Source organism: Oryx dammah, unplaced genomic scaffold (genome assembly GCF_014754425.2).
Source record: "Oryx dammah isolate SB20612 unplaced genomic scaffold, SCBI_Odam_1.1 HiC_scaffold_9, whole genome shotgun sequence".
NCBI lineage: Eukaryota > Metazoa > Chordata > Mammalia > Artiodactyla > Bovidae > Oryx > Oryx dammah.
This window is the reverse complement of record NW_024070193.1, coordinates 28,124,807-28,144,278: the sequence shown is the minus strand read 5'-3', so window position 1 is coordinate 28,144,278 and position 19,472 is coordinate 28,124,807. Positions and strand designations below refer to the sequence as shown.

General features: G+C 42.3%; 1 protein-coding gene across 2 annotated transcripts in view; it reads left to right on the top strand.

Annotated features, from left to right (window-relative positions):
* Positions 1-19,472, top strand: part of FRMD4B (FERM domain containing 4B) — a 203,592-nt gene that overhangs the window by 30,359 nt on the left and 153,761 nt on the right. The window contains exon 1 of one of the 2 annotated variants that reach the window (XM_040247232.1): positions 5,136-5,226. The exons of the other annotated variant lie outside the window; for it this stretch is intronic. Coding sequence (XP_040103166.1) covers positions 5,203-5,226 — 24 coding nt within the window. The 5' untranslated portion in view covers positions 5,136-5,202. Of the gene's footprint in view, positions 1-5,135; positions 5,227-19,472 lie in introns of those variants that run through there. 2 annotated transcript variants of the gene reach the window in all.

Genomic DNA, 19,472 nt, shown 5'->3' with positions numbered 1-19,472 from the left:
GTATGGCAAAACCAATACAATATTGTAAAGTAATTAGCCTCCAATTACACACAAAGATAAACTCAAAATGGATTAAAGATCTAAATGTAAGACCAGAAACTATAAAACTGTTAGAGGAGAACATAGGCAAAACACTCTCTGACATAAACCACAGCAGGATCCTCTACGATCCACCTCCCAGAATTCTGGAAATAAAAGCAAAAATAAACAAATGGGATCTAATTAAAATTAAAAGCTTCTGCACAACAAAGTAAAACATAAGCAAAGTGAAAAGACAGCCTTCCGAATGGGAGAAAATAATAGCAAATGAAGCAACTGACAAACAACTAATCTCAAAAATATACAAGCAACTCCTGCAGCTCAATTCCAGAAAAATAAACGACCCAATCAAAAAATGGGCCAAAGAACTAAATAGACATTTCTCCAAAGAAGACATATGCCTATATTTCATTTGGACTTACTCTGGGGGTATAATTTCATTTTCTTTTCTAAAACTTATTTCACTGAAGTGTAGTTGATTTACAACGTTGTGTTAATTTCTGTTTTTTTTTTTTTTTTTTTAATTTAATTTCATTTTCAGTGGGACTCAGCAGAGCTCCCTGAGTCTGCGTTTGGATCCCACATTAAGCCCTGGCCCGGGGCTGACTGTCAGAGAGGAGCCATGTGGAAGAGCAGTGGTTTCAGGTTGGGTGTAGAGTGAGTTGCCACTATTGCGGTGTACACCTTTCTATGCAAATTCTAAAGGACAGAGTCCTGTCTAACGCACAGACCACAGAGCTCCTATCTGATACCAGTGCTGCAACAACTATCCTTTCCCCAAGACGGAATCCCTGGTACCTCAGCCTCCCAGTGTCTTTGCACCTGGGGCCCCACCCAGCTCCCCAGTTCCGTGTTGATAATCACTCATCTTATTAAACAGTATTGGTCTGATGACAAAGGGTATTTGATTCCAGTTGTCCTGTCTCTTGTGAACTACTGTATTAGATAGAACCTTTTTGTTTGCAAACCAATTAAAAAAAATTTAAACTTGCTTAAGTAAAAGTAGAAATTACAATGATTCAGACAGTCTTGGGATTCTGTTTATCTCCAGCTCTTCTCTCTGGCCTGAAGTACTCTGGTACTCCAGATCTCATCCCAGCAGCTTTTTAACTCCAGAACAAAGACAGACACACTTCATCCCTGTTCCCTTTAACTGGGAATATAGGAGACTAGTATTTTTATCGCTATTCCTGAATCTGGGCTTCCCTGGTGACTCAGTGGTAAAGAATCCATCTGCCAGTGTAAAAGATGTGGGTTCGATCACTGGATCAGGAATATCCCTTGAAGAAGGAAATAGCAACCCATTCCTGTATTCTTGCCTGAGAAATCCTATGGACAGAGGAACCTGGCAGACTACAGTCCATGGGGTCACAAAAAAGAGTTGGGCATGACTAAGTAACTAAACAACAATCCCTGAATCACGTTTATTATCCTTTGATATAGGGACATGAGGTTTCACCCTAATCATTTGGGTGGTGCCCTCATAGAAAACCAGGGATCGTAATTAGAAAAGGTGACACACAGTTAAGATGGTTGAAAACAACACACTTAAGCTGTGATCGTATCCTGGTTTTAGTCTTCATGTGTGCTCCCACGGCCATAACCTGACCTTGACCCAACCCTGTATTTGGTCTGTAACTTTACCTGGTCCTTCAGGTTGGCTTTAGCCTCCTGGATTTAGCCCATTCTATTGTCTTGCTTATGAAACTATCAAAATTCTGATTGTCCTTCAACAGTGAAAAATTCTTTCCTTATCTTTGTAAATGTCACACTAGCTCTCTCAGTAGACTTTGCAACTCAGGGAGAAAAGTCACCATTTATTGAGCTTTTGCTGCTATATGTCCCCAAATAGAAGTTTCCCCCAGATATAAAGTCACTCCCCATGTTCCCACTAAGAAGATTCAAGACAAGTGTTTTACCCACCTTGGTGTGTATGTGCGAGTGCTTGGTCATGTCTGACTCTTGGCAACCCCATGGACTGTAGCCCATCAGGCTGCTCTGTCCATGGGATTCTCCAGGCAAGAATACTGGAGTGAATTACCATTGCCTACTCCAGGGGATGTTCCCAACCCAGGGATCACACTCATGTCTCCTGTCCTGGCAAGCAAATTCTTTATTACTGAGCCACTTGGGAAGTGTCTTACCCTACTTGGTGATATAAAAATTTAGGAACGTAGATGAAGTAGTCCAGTATCTTCTTCTAATACTTAAGATTATTTGTCCTCTGGATTAAGAATTTGGGTGATTGCTATCTTGTACTTTCCCTCTTTATGAAGTAAATTTTTTCAGTCTCTCCACATGCATCTGTGTGCTGTGTGTTGGCCCCGAAATGGAAGCCGCAACTGAATCATCCTTCTAGCTTACCCAAGCACAGCATCTTTGCTTCTGCCCAAGTCATTTGAGCTACAGAACCTTTTCTTTCTTTTTTTTTTTATATTGATGTATAGTTGATTTAGAGTATTGTGTTAGTTTCTGGTGTACAGCAAAGTTATTCAGTTACACATATATTTTTCATATTCTTTTTCATTATGATTTATTACAGGATATTGAATATAGTTCTCTGCATTATACTATAGAACCTTGGGTTGTTTATCCATTCTGTATATAATAGTTTGCTTCTGCTAATCCCAAACTCCTAATCCATCTTTTCCAATTCTCCCTCCTTGGCAACCACAAGACTGTTTCTGTTTCATAGATAAGTTCATTTGTGTCTTATGTAGTTAGACACGTAAGTGATATCATATGATACTTACTTGTCTCTCTCTCTCTCTGACTCATTTGGGTCAGTGTGATCATCTCTAGATCCACTCATCGAGCTGCAGATGGCATTTCATTCTCTTGTATAGCTGAGTAATAGTCCATTTCATATAACATCTTTACCCATTCATCCATCGATGAACAGTTAGGTTGTTTCCATGTCTTCAGTTCTGTTCAGTTCAGTCACTCAGTCATGTCCGACTCTTTGCGACCCCATGGACCGCAGCATGCCAGGCCTCCCTGTCCATCACCAATTTCCAGAGTTTACTCACTCATGTCCATTGAGTAGGTGATGCCATCCAGCCATCTCATCCTCTGTCGTCCCCTTTTCCTCCTGCCTTCAGTCTCTCCCAGCATCAGGGTCTTTTCAAATGAGTCAGTTCTTTGCATCAAGTGGCCAAAATATTGGAGTTTCAGCTTAAGCATCAGTCCTTCCAGTGAACATTCAGGACTGATTTCCTTTAGGATGGACTGGTTGGATCTCCTTGCAGTCCAGGGGACTCTCAAGAGTCTTCTCCAACACCACAGTTCAAAAGCATCAATTCTTCGGCTCCCAGCTTTCTTTATAGTCCAATGCTCACATCCGTACATGACTACTGGAAAAACCATAGCTTTGACTAGACAGACCTTTGTTGGCAAAGTAATGTCTCTGCTTTTTAATAACATGTTTAGGTTGGTCATAACTTTTCTTCCAAGAAGCAAGCGTCTTTTAATATCATGGCTGCAGTCACCATCTGCACTGATTTTGGAGCCCAAAAAAATAAAGTCTGTCACTGTTTCCACTGTTTTCCCATCTATTTGCCATGAAATGATGGGACCAGATGCCATGATCTTAGTTCTCTGAATGTTGAGTTTTAAACTGACTTTTTCACTCTCCTCTTTCGCTTTCATCAAGAAGCTCTTTAGTTCTTCCATGTCTTGGCTATTGTAAATAGTACAGCACTTTCTCAGGCTCTGTGCATGTTACTTCACTGGGAGTATTACTGCATGAGTTTTTTTTCCTCCTTTTTCATTCATCCTAGAATTGTATATGCATGGTCTTCCAGCATAACCACCTACTTCATGGCCAAGTAGTGCTAAGTAACTTGGTTACTCTAGCATTCAGCCCTTCCAATTGTAAGGTCACATGCCTATAATTATTATTGAATTGGCATAACTCCTTTGGTACCGATTTCACCAAATGATCTTTATAAGCATCCAAACTTGATATTGAATTAGGTTGTTTCAAGGTATTGTGACTCCCTCCAACAGTATACTGTAGTTCAAAGGAATTGGAGTCTTTGAATTGTGTCTCATTTCTGAGGGACAGGGATTTTGATAGGAGAGAGGGCACCTCTCCTTTTATTTAAATACATGGTGTGTGTCTATCTGCCGGTCAAATTCCTTGTGTTTTGTATGTCCAATCTCATTTAACTTCTCCAACACCCTTAATGAGACAGGGCTTTTTATCCACATTTTACTAAGAAGGAAGCAGATTATCAGAGAGGTCAAATAACTTACCCAAGGACATATGGCTACAAAATGCCAGGCTCATCTGGCTCTAGAATACATGTTTTCTTAGCTACACCACACACTAGCACAAAAGTCCAGAAGATTCTTTTTCCAGTGGGAAAAACAGGGTACCACATCACAGCCTCTTACTTAGTCATTCTAAAATTAAAAAGTGGGTTGTTGTTGTTGTTTACTGAATTTTATATATTTTTCTCTCTACTTGACTTTGAGGTATAATGGATTTTGATTATTCCCTGTCCATTGAGTTCATTAGTAATGATTTTGAAGTGCAAATGATGAAATAAATCCTTTTTCAAGACCAAGGTCATTCTCCTAAGATTTTCTGTTTGTGACTAACATCACTGATGCCAATTCTAATGTTATCTCATGGAATTTGGGGTTTCCTTTTGAGTGTAAATGTGAATGGTGTAGAATGGCTGTGAATAGCACAGCTGAGCTCAGTGTTATTTCTGTTTGTGTTCATTAAATTCCCTGCCTGTTCAAAATGTGTACAGACTGAAGAGCCAAAACTGAAGTTTGGATTCTTAGATGGCATAGCCAATCTCTGAATAATTATCCAATGCAGATGATGCATGACCAATAAACAACATTTCATCTTGTGTTTTACACGTGTTATGAAGAAAGGCTTTAGGTGGCAAAAAAAAAAAAAAATAGCAGAAGTTTTGGGTTGTTGGTTTTATTTTTCCTCCCATTGCTCTCCTGACTCACGTTGAAAGGCTTTTGTTTCTAATCAAAGCAACAAACGGTAAGGTCATTTCCTTGCGATTATATGGCAGCGGAAGGCGTCGGGGTTTTTAGGTCCCTACTTCCACCAGCTTGTATTTGGAGAAAACACACACACAAGTGCTTAATACATGTGTCCTTTGTCCTGCCCGTTCTCTCCAGTCCCTTTAAATGAGCCGAGATCATGGTTCGGAGGTAAGAATAATTTCTCTTCTAATCTTTTGACTGCAGACAGCGTAATGGTGCTTCTTGAGCTCTTTCTGGCATTTCTTAGAGAATTGAGGGCAGATTTTAATATTTTACGGGGATGAATTAACTTAAGTACTAATATTTCAGAACCCGACTTTCAGAAAAGGAAACTCCAAGAAATGTTTGTCTTTACTCTTTTCAAAGAGTTATTCCTTCCCCCAAAGACCTGGATCTACTCCAGTGTGATAGCACTGTGAAGATCATCCTTAACACTCATCTTTTGGAGGGTTTTCCTGTCATTGTGTTGAATGTTATCTCTGCCTCCTTAAAGGTCCTAAAAGGCTGATTTCTTGTTTTCAATTTCAGAACTTTGGTAATTATTGAAGTGTATAATTCCACCTCACTGCTCCCCACAACCCCACCCCCAAACCATTCTGTTTCTTTTTTTCTTTTTTTTAATTGTAAAGAGCTGAGCTGTTACATGGATGTGGAAAGGACAGAGCAAGGGCAGGAACGGTGTCAGTAAGCAGCATGGAAGCAGCATGAGATTTGCTGTTGTTAATCATCTCCTCAACACAGTGTGTTGGGAGCCATCTCTATTTCTGTGAGCATTTGGCAGGAAAGATCCTGTGGGGGACTAGAACTCATTAGTAGCTTTTCTAAAAGGACCTTTTATCGTACATCCCTGTCTTGCCTCAAAACAGAAGCAGGAAAATGGAATTCCATCCCTCAGTCTAGTTTATGAAGACTTCATGAAATCAGAATTCAGCAGTTCAAGGTAGAGACCTCAGCAATGCCATTTTCAGGGATGGCTATCAATTAATTCATAAAACCTTTATGATTTGTCAAAGGAAGTCCTACATCCTAATTAAAGGGAAGCCTTTTTTTTCCTTTCCGCCTGTGGATTGTGGCTATGGTAAGCTCATCAAATCCAATTCTGTGCATCCATTTTTTTTTTTCCTCATGGGTAGAAGTTGGAAGTGGAGGAGGGGAGGAAAATCTGGGTAGACTTCAGAAAACAAAGGAAATTGTCTCATCCAGGAGGCTGCAAAGCTCTTGGGAATAAGAGGAAGTCTGTGGAGGAAGTGGGTAGGATTGGGTAGAGAGAGAAACGTCAAGGAAATAAATATATCACAATAGCGGCTGGGATCCTACCCCCTTGTCATAATCCAGCACAACAGCATGGCCTTAGAAATCAATCAGCTGTCTCTAAATCAGTCCTATCTAAAACTATTTAATGATCTGAAGGACTAGAAAGGAATGCAATCATATCCAAAATGCAGTCCTATTGCCTGGATTCTATTGGTGACATAGACTCATGTGAGATGATCCTGCTATTAAGAATCAGGACATAAAACCTGCCTAGAAGTAAGACCATCTTGTCATGCAGCCCTTTCAGGAATCAGGAACTACATTTCTTAGCAGAGAAACTAAAATATTCCCAGAAACACCAAATTCCACTCCAGGGCACATTCTTTGTGTTCCAGTGCACCATTTATTTGGTCATTCATTTGGAGTACACAGAAAACCGTGTACTGATGACTATTGGAATGGGGGTTATTACGGTCAAGGACCCCACCCCTAGCACACCCTCACTGTGGAGAGAGGGCTCAGTAACAGTGGACAGGGTGGGAGATGGGCTGTGGACAAATACCGCTAGTTGAGTAGGATTGTTAAATGTTATTTACGCTGTGGACTATTTGAGCTGGGAGAAACCTCGTAAGTCACTTTGTCCAGTCCCCTCATGCTCTTACTGAGTAGTTGGAAATCCAGAGTAGTGGAGGAATGCTCCTAAGATCTCCTGTGGCATTAGGAGCAGGACACAGTCCCAGAGGCCCTCTCTCCAGAGCCCTGGTTTTATACTATGCCCACCACAATGCTGTTTCTAGGACCAGCTAGTTGCTTTGTCTGACTTCCAGTATCTCTGCATTTCATGCAGCATGAGTTTCTTCTCATGCACTCGTGTCTCTCCTGGAATAGAGAGGTGGGAGCTGCATCCCAAATGAGACTCTGCTTCTTATTATGGGCTGCTTCCAGCTGCTTCCAACTGCTGGCAGAAACTAGTGAGCAGGTACATGAAGGACCCCAAGAAAAGAAGCAGCAGTCTTGTCACTAGTCATAACAAGCTGCAGTACTAGATAAAAACGTACTAAAAGACTTTCTCTTTGCTTTGAAAATATTGTCTGAGCCTGAATATATTACTTAGCTCTTAGTAGATGCGTGTCGCAAGATCATAATTCAAGAATGAGACACATTTGTTTTTCCCCGATCTGGATTTCCATGAAGCTCCAGTTGAGACTTCCTCTTGCTTAATGTTGGAAAACTATGAAAATTTTTAAATGAAAAACTTTTTCTATACTGGAAAGATAAAGCTGAGTACAGGTAAAGTATACAGTAACATATGTTAGTGTAATCTGACAAGGTTACAAGGTTAGTCAGAGTTTATCATTCCAATAAAAGCAGCAAGAGCAAAGGATGATGTTGGGCTCATTCTCTGTTTATTTTAGATGCCTTTTTTTTTCCCCTTAAAACAAGCCTTTTTAGGTGGTGCTGTAAAGTATATGTTCACTTCTGTCCTGTCTTGGTTTATTTCCTCTTTTGGTTTTCTTCTATCCTTGCAAGTTAGAATGAACAAGTCAGCAGAGTTTATACTTGTTGTTTCAAGATTTTACTGCATTCCACCCTTTCTGTTAGACATGTTTTATATTCAGGTTTTGCAGTCAGGAATGGGATTAGTCCAGACACTGACCTTCCACAGTAGGAAATCTTTATCTAAAGAGCACTGTGAGAGAGAGTACTGGATTCTAGATCTAGGTCTGCCTCTGACTGATGAGCTCTGAGGTCTTAGTGAGCTGACTTTTTCCCATCCAGTCCAGTCTTCAGAACCCACATTCATGGGTGAAGGCATTAGTCTAGTGCCAAGACCCCTTTTCAGCTTCGAGATGCTCTAACTTTCAGTTCAGTTCAGTCGCTCAGTCGTGTCCGACTCTTTGCAACCCCATGAATCGCAGCACGCCAGGCCTCCCTGTCCATCACCAACTCCCGGAGTTCACTCAGACTCACGTCCATCGAGTCAGTTTAATTATATGAAATAATTACAGTTTTTTTTCTTGTATTTATTTATTTGGCTGCATCGGGTCTTAGCTGCAACCCAAGGGATTTTCAGTCTTCGTTATGGCATGCAGGACCTTCAGCGGCATTTAAACTCTTAGCTGTGTCATGTGGGACCTACTTCCCCAACCAGGGATCAAACCCTGGCTCCCTGCATTGGGAGTGTGGAGTCTTAGCCACTGAATCACCAGGGAAGTCCCCTAGATTCCTTACAGACCAGTTGCATGTGTCTCTCCCTTTCTGCTGGCCACCACCTCCCTCTCCTCATTCCTCTCTTCCTTTCCTTTTCCTTTTTCTCTCCCTTCTTCCTTTCCACTGATATTTTCCTTTTCATAAAAAGAGATGCTGAGCATGGACTATAATGACTCAGAAGCCTGTTGAGCCAGGGGCAGTCCATGAATAGGAGCGATGGTAGGACAGCAAAGTTGAAAATGGAAAAGTTTCCCAGGCTGCAGATTGAAATCATAAGTGGAGGTGTTATCTAGGAAGAAATCTGGACCTTGTGGGTCATGGATACATCTCTCATGGATACATCTCTTGTGTTGAAATTTGACACTGCTTCTTAGATTCCAAATTCCTTAGAAGTCAACACCTATTTTCTGGGGGTGTCCTGCACCAACAGCCTGCCAGATTCAGGCTTACAAAGGTGAATGAGGTGCAGTGACTAGATGAAGACCCAACCAGTGGAGGGAGCGCAAATTGGAATTCTTCAGGGACTCTTGGTAAGTCTTCCAAGCTTGCCTTTTAGTTCATTTACTGCTCACTCCTGGGGAGTAGAAAAGCTGTTGATATAACATGGCTGTGAGTAGTAGAATTTAATTATTATGATTTTGAGGTCAAAAGATTGAACCAACAGGTGTTTTTAGGTAGAAATTGAAACATGTCAATTACAGCAAACAGTGACACCCTAAAGCATTCAGGACTCCACTGGTAAAGGTTCTGTGTTTGGAGGGTGTATCCAGATGAAACAGGAACAGGAAGTGGCAGGAGTCAGAGCACATGAATCCTGTACGGCCGCTTATGAACCGAGTAACCTTTCTGGTGTCGTGACAGACATAATTGCAGTTCTCTTACTGGGTTGTTGAGAGGATTAGAGCTGGCCTTTGTCACTCAAGACATGCATACTAACTGGCAGTTGCTATTATTAGCTAATATTATTATACATCTATCCCAAGTACAGGGCTTCTCAGGTGGTACTAATGGTAAAGAACCCACCTGCCAATGCAGGAGACGCCGGGAATGCAGATTCAATCCCTGAGTCGGAAGATCCCCTGGAGAAAGGGCATGGCAACCCACTCCAGTATTATTGCCTGGAAATACCATGGACAGAGGAGCCTGTGGGGCTACAGTCCATAGGTTCACACAGAGCTGGACACGACTGAAGCAACTTAGCACACAGCATGCCTCTCAAGTACAGGGAATAAAGACAAGGGTGCCATGAAAATATGTAAACATCACCAGAAGACTGAGTGTACAAACTAATGAATGGATAATTTTTTTCAGGGTCTTTAATGTTCATGATAGCATAAGTGTGAATCAGTTATTCATTATCCCACCTCTTGTCCTCATCAGGATATCCATCAGCCTTCTGTCCTCTTGGACACACGAGATCGCTTGACCTTGCAGACATTTGTCTGGATTTCACTGGGCATAGCTTCACAAATAAGTAATGAATTACCATATGTCCATTGCAAACTTGCGTCTTGGGCCTGATTGAGGTCAAGTGTTCATCATTTTAAAAGACCTAGTTCTAAACCATTTTAAGGACATGAACCCAGATATATATCTGACAAAAGTTACAGAAACTCTTCCTGGAAAAGATTCTCACACACAGGTTTTGCTTATGCTTTGGAGGGGGTTTTTGGCAAACCCCTCTCCCCACATTAATAGACTTGTAAGAAGTCCTGTATCCCAGCAGGGGAAATGGCAAATGTATATGTCTCTCAGAGAAATGGTGAGGAACAAGTTGGCCTCTGTGTGTGATACCTGAGGAAGGAGTTTTTTTTTTTTGAGAACTCTTTAGCACTTAACCTTATTCAAGCCCATTAGAAGTATGTGATTCGGGAATTGTCATGGACTCCGTACAGGTATTTAGAACCTAAGGGCAAGTGCTTCCACCTGCAGAGGAGGCTGTGCAGCTGTTTATACCACATCTCTGAGAGGAGTTGTACCTCTTCCAATAACTGGAGTGTGGAGGAGGCAGGCACCCTCTTGGTAGTTGGCCTTGTGTTAAGAGTAAGGTCACTCGAGTGGGACTTGTAAGTAATTGTTCTGTTCACCATTAGAGCAGTCACCTGGCTTTAGGGATTCATCCGAAAATCTGCAGAGATTACACAGTAAGCACTATATTTGAGTTGCAATGCTAGGAACTTGTTGGTAGTAACCACGCACGTCCCCAAGCGCTCACCTGAAGTGCAAGTGCCCCTCTTTTTTAAAACAAGTACTGAGTTCCAACATACCACAGATCTTACTTTTACATTATCCTTTTCTCCTTCTTTTTAAAAGAAGCTACTCATCAACTAGATAGCTTTTAAATATTTTATGTGAGACAAGAAGACTCTGTTGTGCTCTCAGTCTTTTAAAAATGAATAAGCAACTCCATTTTTTCATCCAACAGACATTTATTGAGCAGCTGTTTCTACACGGTGCCAGCTATAAGCTCAGGGTCCAGTGATTAAGAAGACAGATAGGGTCCCTGGAGGTACATATTATACAACAAAGTACATCATTCTTTAATTACAATTGTGAGAAATGCTACAAAAGAGAAGTATAGAGAGCTGAAAGAACACAACACACACTCATAGTAAGAGTTATGGAGCCCACGGCTATTCCAGACACCCTGTTCATCAGCTTATTCAAACCTCATAGCAAGGCACTAGTACTGTTTCCATTACTCAGATCAGGAAACAGAAGAACACAGAGATGAGGTCGTTTGCCCATGTGGAGCCCCTAGCAAAACATCGAAGCCAGGATTTGAACCCTGGGTGAGCTGACTTCAGAGTCTTTACTCATAACCACTACACAATGGCTTCTATGAGAAATGAATGTTTAATCTGTGTTTTTAAGAACAAATTGGTTTAGCCAGTCACTTTCCATACTTCCTCATGCTTTGAGGTGTGAATGAGATCATACAGAGGGGGAACTAGAAGAGGACAGTGTGGCTGGAGCCAGAGATTTAGGGGAAAAGGAGTACAAGACCAGGGAGGGCGGACAGGGAGCGAGCAGTGCAGGATTAGGTGGTCTGCAGGAGTGATGGAAGCTTTCTTCTGATTGAATCAGCTCTGAAGCTAGACCCCCTTGGTCAAGGAGACCCTCGTGGGAACCTTCCACTCCTGTGAGATGGAAGCATGGAGGGGAATTCTCCTGATCTGACTAGACTGTTTCAGATCTGTTTATCTTCTTGTGTATACAGAGCATCCTGCTTGAGGATGTTTTGTCTCTGCCATCAACCTGTCCCATTGATGTGTTTTCCAGACCCAGATGTTTTCTGCCTTTTCTGGGGCCTGCAGAACATTTTTCTTAGTGGTCTATGTAGTCACACCGTGCCTGTGGTAGGTTCAATAGTCACCATCATTCATCATGGCTAACACAGAATGGCAGGTGCTGTGTGGGGTTCTTTCCACCCGTTCTTGTGTTTTAGCCTGCACTCCATGAGGTAGATACTGTTACTGTCCATATTTTTCAAATTTGAAAAAAACCCATTTACAAGGGTTAAATGAATTGTCCAGGGTCCTACCGGCTAATTGTTGGAGTCAAGTCTTGCATCCAGGGTTGCCTAATGCTGAAGTCCGTGCTTAACCCTGCGTATCTCACTTCCTATTTTACAGATGCAAAAACTGTCCCAAGTTCATGACAGAACTGATTCTAAAACAAAAAAAGTGAAAGTTGAGTCGCTCAGTCATGTCCGACTCTTTGTGACCCCATGGACTGTAGCCCACCAGACTCCTCTGTCCGTGGGATTTTCCAGGCAAGAGTACTGGAGTGCGTTGCCAGTTCCTTCTCCATCTAAAACTGATACTTTACACAGTTTCATTTTCTAGGCCAACATTACGTTTCATAGGAAAAAGAACGGGAACTGAGTAGAGTTCACCGTGGACCTTCACCATGACCTGAAGTAGCCTTGTAAACGTGTTATAGATTTACCAGCCAAGGGAAATATGTTACCAGGCCATCCATTGAATTGGTAACAAAGGTAGAAATAGAGGGATCTAAAAAGAATGGGGGATCTGTATCTGGATATTAACCAGTAAGAGTTTGGAAGAGGTAATTAAAACAGAATCGTTTTAGTATGTATTATAAGAAAGTAATAGTCACGATGGGCTTCCCAGTTAACTCAATGGTAAATAATCCATCTGTCAATGCAGGAGACTCAGGAGACACAGGTTCAGTCCCTGGGTCAGGAGGATCCCCTGGAGAAGGAAATGTCAACCCACTCCAGTATTCTTGCCTGGGAAATCCCATGGATAGAGGAGCCTGGTGGACTATAGTCCAGGGGATCGCAGAGTAGACAGGTCTTAGAGGCTGAACAACACCATGTGCCAAGCACTGCGCTTTATGTTTACTCATTCATTTAATCCTCACAGTAAGCTGATAAACTTAGTCATGTTTGTATGTCCATTTTATAGATGAGGACCAATGAAGCAGTCTTCTCGTTCTTTCTGTCTTTCTTTGATTTTTGTCATCCACCTCCAGCCTCATCTCATAGTAACCAGTTATCCTTTGGCTGGTGGGTTCTTTACCACTGAGCCACCAGGGAAGCCCCTGTAGAAATTCCTTGGTTTTTATTAGTGAAAAGTGTGTTTGTAAGGTGTGTGCTCTGCTAAGCCTTTTATGTATATTATCTTACGTACTCTTTCCAGCTCTTGGCAGGGGGTGCTATTGTTATTTCTTCTTTCAGACCAGGAAACCAGGGCTCAGAGTGAAGTCAAAATACCTGTACAAGACACACAGGTGCTACCGAGGAGAGCTGGGGTTTAAACCCAAGTCTTACTCACTTCAGAGTCTATGGTCTTGAGCATCACACTTCTTAAATAATACACTATAGTTTAAAAAGTAATGAGCTGCTTCTGATAGCTTCCCAGGTAACGCTAATGGTAAAGAACCTGCCTGCCAGTGCAGGAGACACAAGGGACTTAAGTTTGATCCCTGGTTTGAAAAGATCCCTGGAGAAGGACATGGCTACCCACTCCAGTATTCTTGCCTGGGGAAATTCCATGGACAGAAGACCCTGGCAGGCTACAGTCTATAACGTCACAAAGAGTCAGACAGGACTGAAGCGACTTAACACACACACCCATGGGAGGCTACAGTGTACCAGGCAAAACTGTCCCCGTTTTATAACAACTACTCGGAGCAGGTAAGTGGCTTGCCTGAAGTGTCCAGCTAGTTCGAGGCAGAGCCAGGGTCAGGCATCATGCCCACTGGTCTTCTTCGGGGCTGCTCCCAGCCACTACCCTGCAGTAGCCAAGTGGGCAGCTCCACCCTGCTTAACCCCTCTGACTAAAGCAAATGTGATTAGAAAAGTGCTAGAAATTCTGGAAGCTGATGACTTCCCACTGAGTCTGCATAATCCACCATTCAGGCCACTCTTAACCAGAGACACCCATCCTGTTTTAAATGACCACACCCCCCTCCCTTCAGAAATGCCGCTCTAGGAGAGCGCATCTAAGAAACAGGGCTGAGGCAGGGCCACCAGGGGAAATATTTGGTTCGCCCTGGTTACAGCCCCAAGTGTTGGATGAGATTTCCTTTCACAAGACTCACCCATTCTGAGGGGGGCAGAACGGAACTGAGATTATTTCAGAACAGGAATAGAAGCAGGGGGCATCTTGCCGGCAGAGCAGAATGGCACAGGCTTGGTTCTGCTTGTGATGAAAATCCTGGAAGCGTCTTTCACCGAGGCTTTAAGGTCACAGCGGTCTGCTTTAGCAGAAGAGTTCCAGTGGTTTGATCGATTCCAGAAGGGTAGCAGCAACACAGCTGGTTAGGACCTGGCAGTTAAGAGGCAAAGGAGTCCCTCACTTGCCAATGAGACCTTAACAGTAGAAACAGGCAGAAAACCCAGAAGTGGATCAAGAGCTGAAAATGAAGGGAAGTTCATTCATTCCACACATAGTTACTTTGCCCTGCAGTGGTCTTGGTATTGGCTTAGGGGCTAGGAAAGCAACAGTAAGTGAAGCTTACATTCCAGTACCAAAATAATGGGAAAAGCAAATGACACTGAGCATTTGATATGAGCATCCTAGTCCTGGGTCGAGAGAACCTCAGCAATGAGCTAGCCCACTGGAGACCTTTCAAATAAATAATAAAGTATAACAGGCATTGTTTATGCCCGCCTCTTTCACCAAGCTCTTCTTTCTGTCAGTAGCTATTATTAGTCCCATTTTAGAGATGTAAGAAATAAATCCTAAGAACACTGAATCAGCTGAGCTTTGAACAGAGTAATGTCTGGACCGAAAACCTCTGTTCTTTACCTTTGTCACGTGTCTCTCAGTGGTCTCAGCATCCTGACCTAGAGCTCTGAGCAATGTCCTCTCCCTAGACTTCCTTCTCCCATTGAACTTCTCCAGTGGTATGTTGGTAAATGTTTAACAACCAGCTCTCTGGGAACAAGGGCACTGATCAGTTGTTCTTGTTTACTCACTGAGTTGTATCTGATTCTTTTGCAACGCTATGGACTGAAGGGCACAAGGTTCCTCTGTGTATGAGATTTTCCAAACGAGAATACTGGAGTGGGTTGCCATTTCCTCCTCCAGGGAATCTTTCTGACCCCGAGATCAAACCCGCGTCTCCTGTATTGGCAGGTAGATTCTTTACCACTGAGCCATCGGTGAAGCCCAAGCCACCAGGTAGCATTTGCCAATTTCCATGCCCAATTTCCAATAATGTTCTCACCTTGACTGACTTCATGTCATCAAGGTTAACAACACTGAGTTGGGAAAAGATGAGCATTAGACATCACTAAACAGAATTGCTGCCGTACTGATTCACTAGATGTTAATAACCTCAAGAACAAAGAGAATAGTAAAAGGGAGTAAAAGATGTAAGTTGATCTATCTTAATTTTTAATGTTGGTTGCATTTAAAAACCAGCTTGAAAACGGGACAGTAGATGCTCACGAGCTTAGGGGATGGCTCCCTCAGAGGATTCTTTTCCCCTCGTTGTATTCCTGGTGCTCACCCAGAAGTCTTCTTGGGCTCCTGTTATGAATTTCTCTCATCTCTCTGACCTGTAGCCTTCCAGTTTTGGGGTTGCTCTGTTTTAATCTTTGAATCCAATGTTGGGCTCAAAAAAAGACTGAATCCTCTTTGAAAGCACAACCAGCATTAGATGACATTAAAGGTTCATCACTGAGTATTAGCAGTATCTAGGTTCAGGGGAATGGTTTGTTCTGTGACGTTAAAATGAGTCCTGGATGTTAAGAATTTTTCTGTATTGTCCAAAATGAAGTGACTTTTCTGTTTTCACTACTTGGTAATGCTTTTCTAAATCCCCTACTCAAATAGACATTTCTATCAACCAAGATAGGAATCTGGATCTAGTAGAATCCATTTGTATTATTAATATAATAATTATAAACTTCCTAAGGATCTATTTTAGATTTCCCTGTAGCTCAAATGGTAAAGAATCTGCCTGTGAGGCAGGAGACCAGGGTTCAATCCCTGGGTTGGGAAGTTCCTCTGGAGAAGGGAATGGCAACCCACTCCAGTATTCTTGCCTGGAGAATTCCATGGACAGAGAAGCCTGGCGGGCTACAGTCTGTGGGGTTGCAAAGGGTCGGTCACGACAGAGTGACTAACACAAGGATCTATTTTATCCTCTACTTATACTTGGACCCAAAGAGCCAAGAGATTTTGAAAAGCATAAATCAGAGACATTCTAAGAAGGCCAATGAAAAAATTGAAACATGAAAATTCTGACAATAAGTGTATCTTCTAAAATTAGTGTAAAGTTGATTTAGGTTTTCTGATTAGTTTTTGTTTATTCTTAGGTTTGTATGGCAATGTATGTAATCTATTTGCTCTGTAGACGGCTTATATCGAGTCCAGATTTCCAAATGTGCCTTACTGAATAAACAGTACTGAGAGTATCTTTCAGTTACAAGTACAGCAGTTTATTTTTAAAATCCCTCCACCTGAGCTGTTCTTGTCTTTAAGTTTTTTGAAAGACGCAGTACTTTCACTCCTTCCTACAGGCTGTTTTTCACGGGAAAAGAGAAAACTGACAGTTGGCAAAGCAAAAAGTTTCCAAACCACAGGGTGTCTGCTACTGGCATGATCACTAAAGCTAAACTTTCCAATTTCTACCCAGCGACCAGAGAACTTCTTTTCTGGTCAACCTGAAAGGCAGACAGGAACGAAAATCCCCCTTGGCTCGGGCAGTCTTCTCAGCTTTTCTTGGTTCCACTTTGTGACTTTTCCTGTTTACAGTATCTGTACCCTCCCATTTCTTTTTTGACTCATTTATACTGTACCATGATGTCTAAAAATACAGTCTAACAACTGGTTTTAAGTAAAGAGGATGTTTCTTTCTGGGGGAAAAAAAAAAAAAGCAGACATATCCTCCATGGTTTCCTGAAAATAAACATTTGACAGTATCTCATCAGAGTTTCTAATTGGAAAATGATGCAGAGTCTGAATATGTATATATAGAGAACCCTGTTTTCACGGCAGCTGCTTCCATGAAGAAGCTTCTGAGAGGACAGGTCACCTGTTTTCTTCCCCCTTTTCCTTTGATGAGCTCCTCCTTGAATTTGGCTCAGCCCCTTATTACCTGGGACCCTTTGGCACGTCATAACTATCTACTTCACAGGATGGTTGTGAGAATTTGGTGGAGAAAATGTATGTCAAAGCACAAGACATGGACAACACGATCAACATGTATTAATTTCCATTTTGTATTGGTGAAAACAAGAGTAGCTAGCCCCAGACACGGCTTGGTGGCAGATAAGGAGCAAGAGTTTGCAAGAGTTTTCCCAGCTTTGGGCACATGCTCGTACTCAAGATTCAGTTGCTTAGTCGTGTCCAACTCTTTGCAACCCTGTGGACTGTAGCCTGCCAGGCTTCTCTGTCTGCTGGATTTTCCAAGCAAGAATACTAGAGTGGGTTGTCATTTCTTCTTCCAGGGGATCTTCCCGACCCAGGGAGAGAACCTGCTTCTCTTGCGTCTCCTGCATTGGCAGGCAAATTCTTTACACCGCACCACCTGGGAAGCCCATGTGGGAAGCACATTTTGTGCACATAGGCAGCTACAAATGGTGATTTTGAGTTAATCTCTTGATTATCACTGAGAAATCAGAATGGAATTAATCCCCAGCTGTTGAGTTGCCTGCTCTCTCCAGGGTTTAACTGGTGGAGTTAAACTGTTCAATGCTAATATGACAGTTTGACCTCTTAATAATCCAGGAGAACTTTTTTCTTAAGGAAAACAGTCACTTAACCAACTGAAAATAACCACTTACAGTTCACATAATAGTAGTCAGCAGCTTATAAATCAGTTCCACTAATTCTAAGACTCACTGCACTGGAGTAAGGTCTGGAAAGCATGTCAGGCACTTCGCACAGATGCTAATGCATAATCTGTGCCCAATAAATTGAGTGAATGACTGGTGATACGACTACCTTCTGACCTTTGAAGTAAATTTTACAATAGGTTCAACCTGCATTAATACAAGAGACAAAGCTAAATGAGATTGATTCTTATCATTCCCATTTTATAGGCATGTACACTGAGGTTGAGAGAGTCTGATTTTCAGGCCACACTTTTAGTTACATGACAGAACTAGGACACACACCCACGCCTCCTGATTCTAAAACCTGTGCACGCCTCATTGACACCAGGCTGGTTTCTCCTGATGGCCTTCAGCTCCAGGCTTTCCCCTCCTTCCCTCCCTCCCCATTTCTGTCTTTCTCTTTCTTTCTTTCAAATCTGCCCTTTCTTTTCACCTGTCTTATGAGATCAGGAGATAATCTGATAAGGGATTGTCTTTTATGAGAATATCCTCCCTGGGGAATGTCTGCTAAAGCTGACTGAGCTTGCTTGCCAGGTTGATGCTGGAGCCACAGAAATAGCTTTTCTTGTTTGCTTTTCTCCAACCTCTGCCAGGCAGAAAGGGGCTAGCAGTTGAATGCTAACATCCAGAAAACAAGGTTATTCTTCCAATCTCTCCTGGAAGCCACCTGTCAAGAGCTGTGTTCCAATTTAACTTTTCTCCATCTACTTGCTCAAGTTTTATGCTTCCTGTGTTCTTTGCACATGCTCAGAACTTCACTGCATTGCCAACTGAGCTATTTCAGAACCCTATTCTTACCTGAAAATATCTTGTTTCATTTTTTTTTCTTTTATCAGGGAGCATAGTTGATTAACAATGTTGTGTTAGTTTCAGATGTACAGCAAAGTGATTCAGTTATACATGTACACGTATCTGTTTTCAAAGTCTTTTCCCATTCAGGTTATTATAGAATATTGAGCAGCATTCCCTGTGCTATACAGTAGGTCCTTGTTGGTTATCTGCTTTAAATATAGAAGTGTGTACATATCAATCCCAAACTTCCAATCTGTCTCTACTCCCCAACCCTTGTTCGTGTTTTCATCTTAGCTTTAGAGCAGTTGTTCTCAATCAGGGACCATTTTGTCCTCTGGGAGACACTTGTCAGGGTCAGAAGACATATGGTTGTCACGTGGAAGGAAGAAGTACTGGCATCTAGTGGGCTGAGGCCAGGGAGGCTGCTAAAAATCCTACGGTGCATGGGGGTAGACCCCACAACCAAGAATTGTCCAGCCTCCAATGTCAATGGTGCCAGTGATGAGAAATCACACTGCGAGACAAGCTTCAGAGACAGTGTCCTGTGGGTCTCATTTATGGGTATCTTAGTACCCAGAATAGTGCTTGCATTTAGGAAGTGCTGAATATTGGTTGAGTGAATGAACGAACACATACTCCAGAGTTTCTCCACCCTGAATCAACTGCACTGTGTGCTGGACTGCATTCTTAAGCCCAGAATAATGGAGTCAGGCCCAGGCAGCCACCTAACCCATGAATAATCATCCTGTACCCAGAGTGTTCACCTAAGTTAGGACAGAACAAGCAGCACAAGAGGTGGGAGTTGACTCCATCCTGGTAGTCACTGAAAAGCATTAAT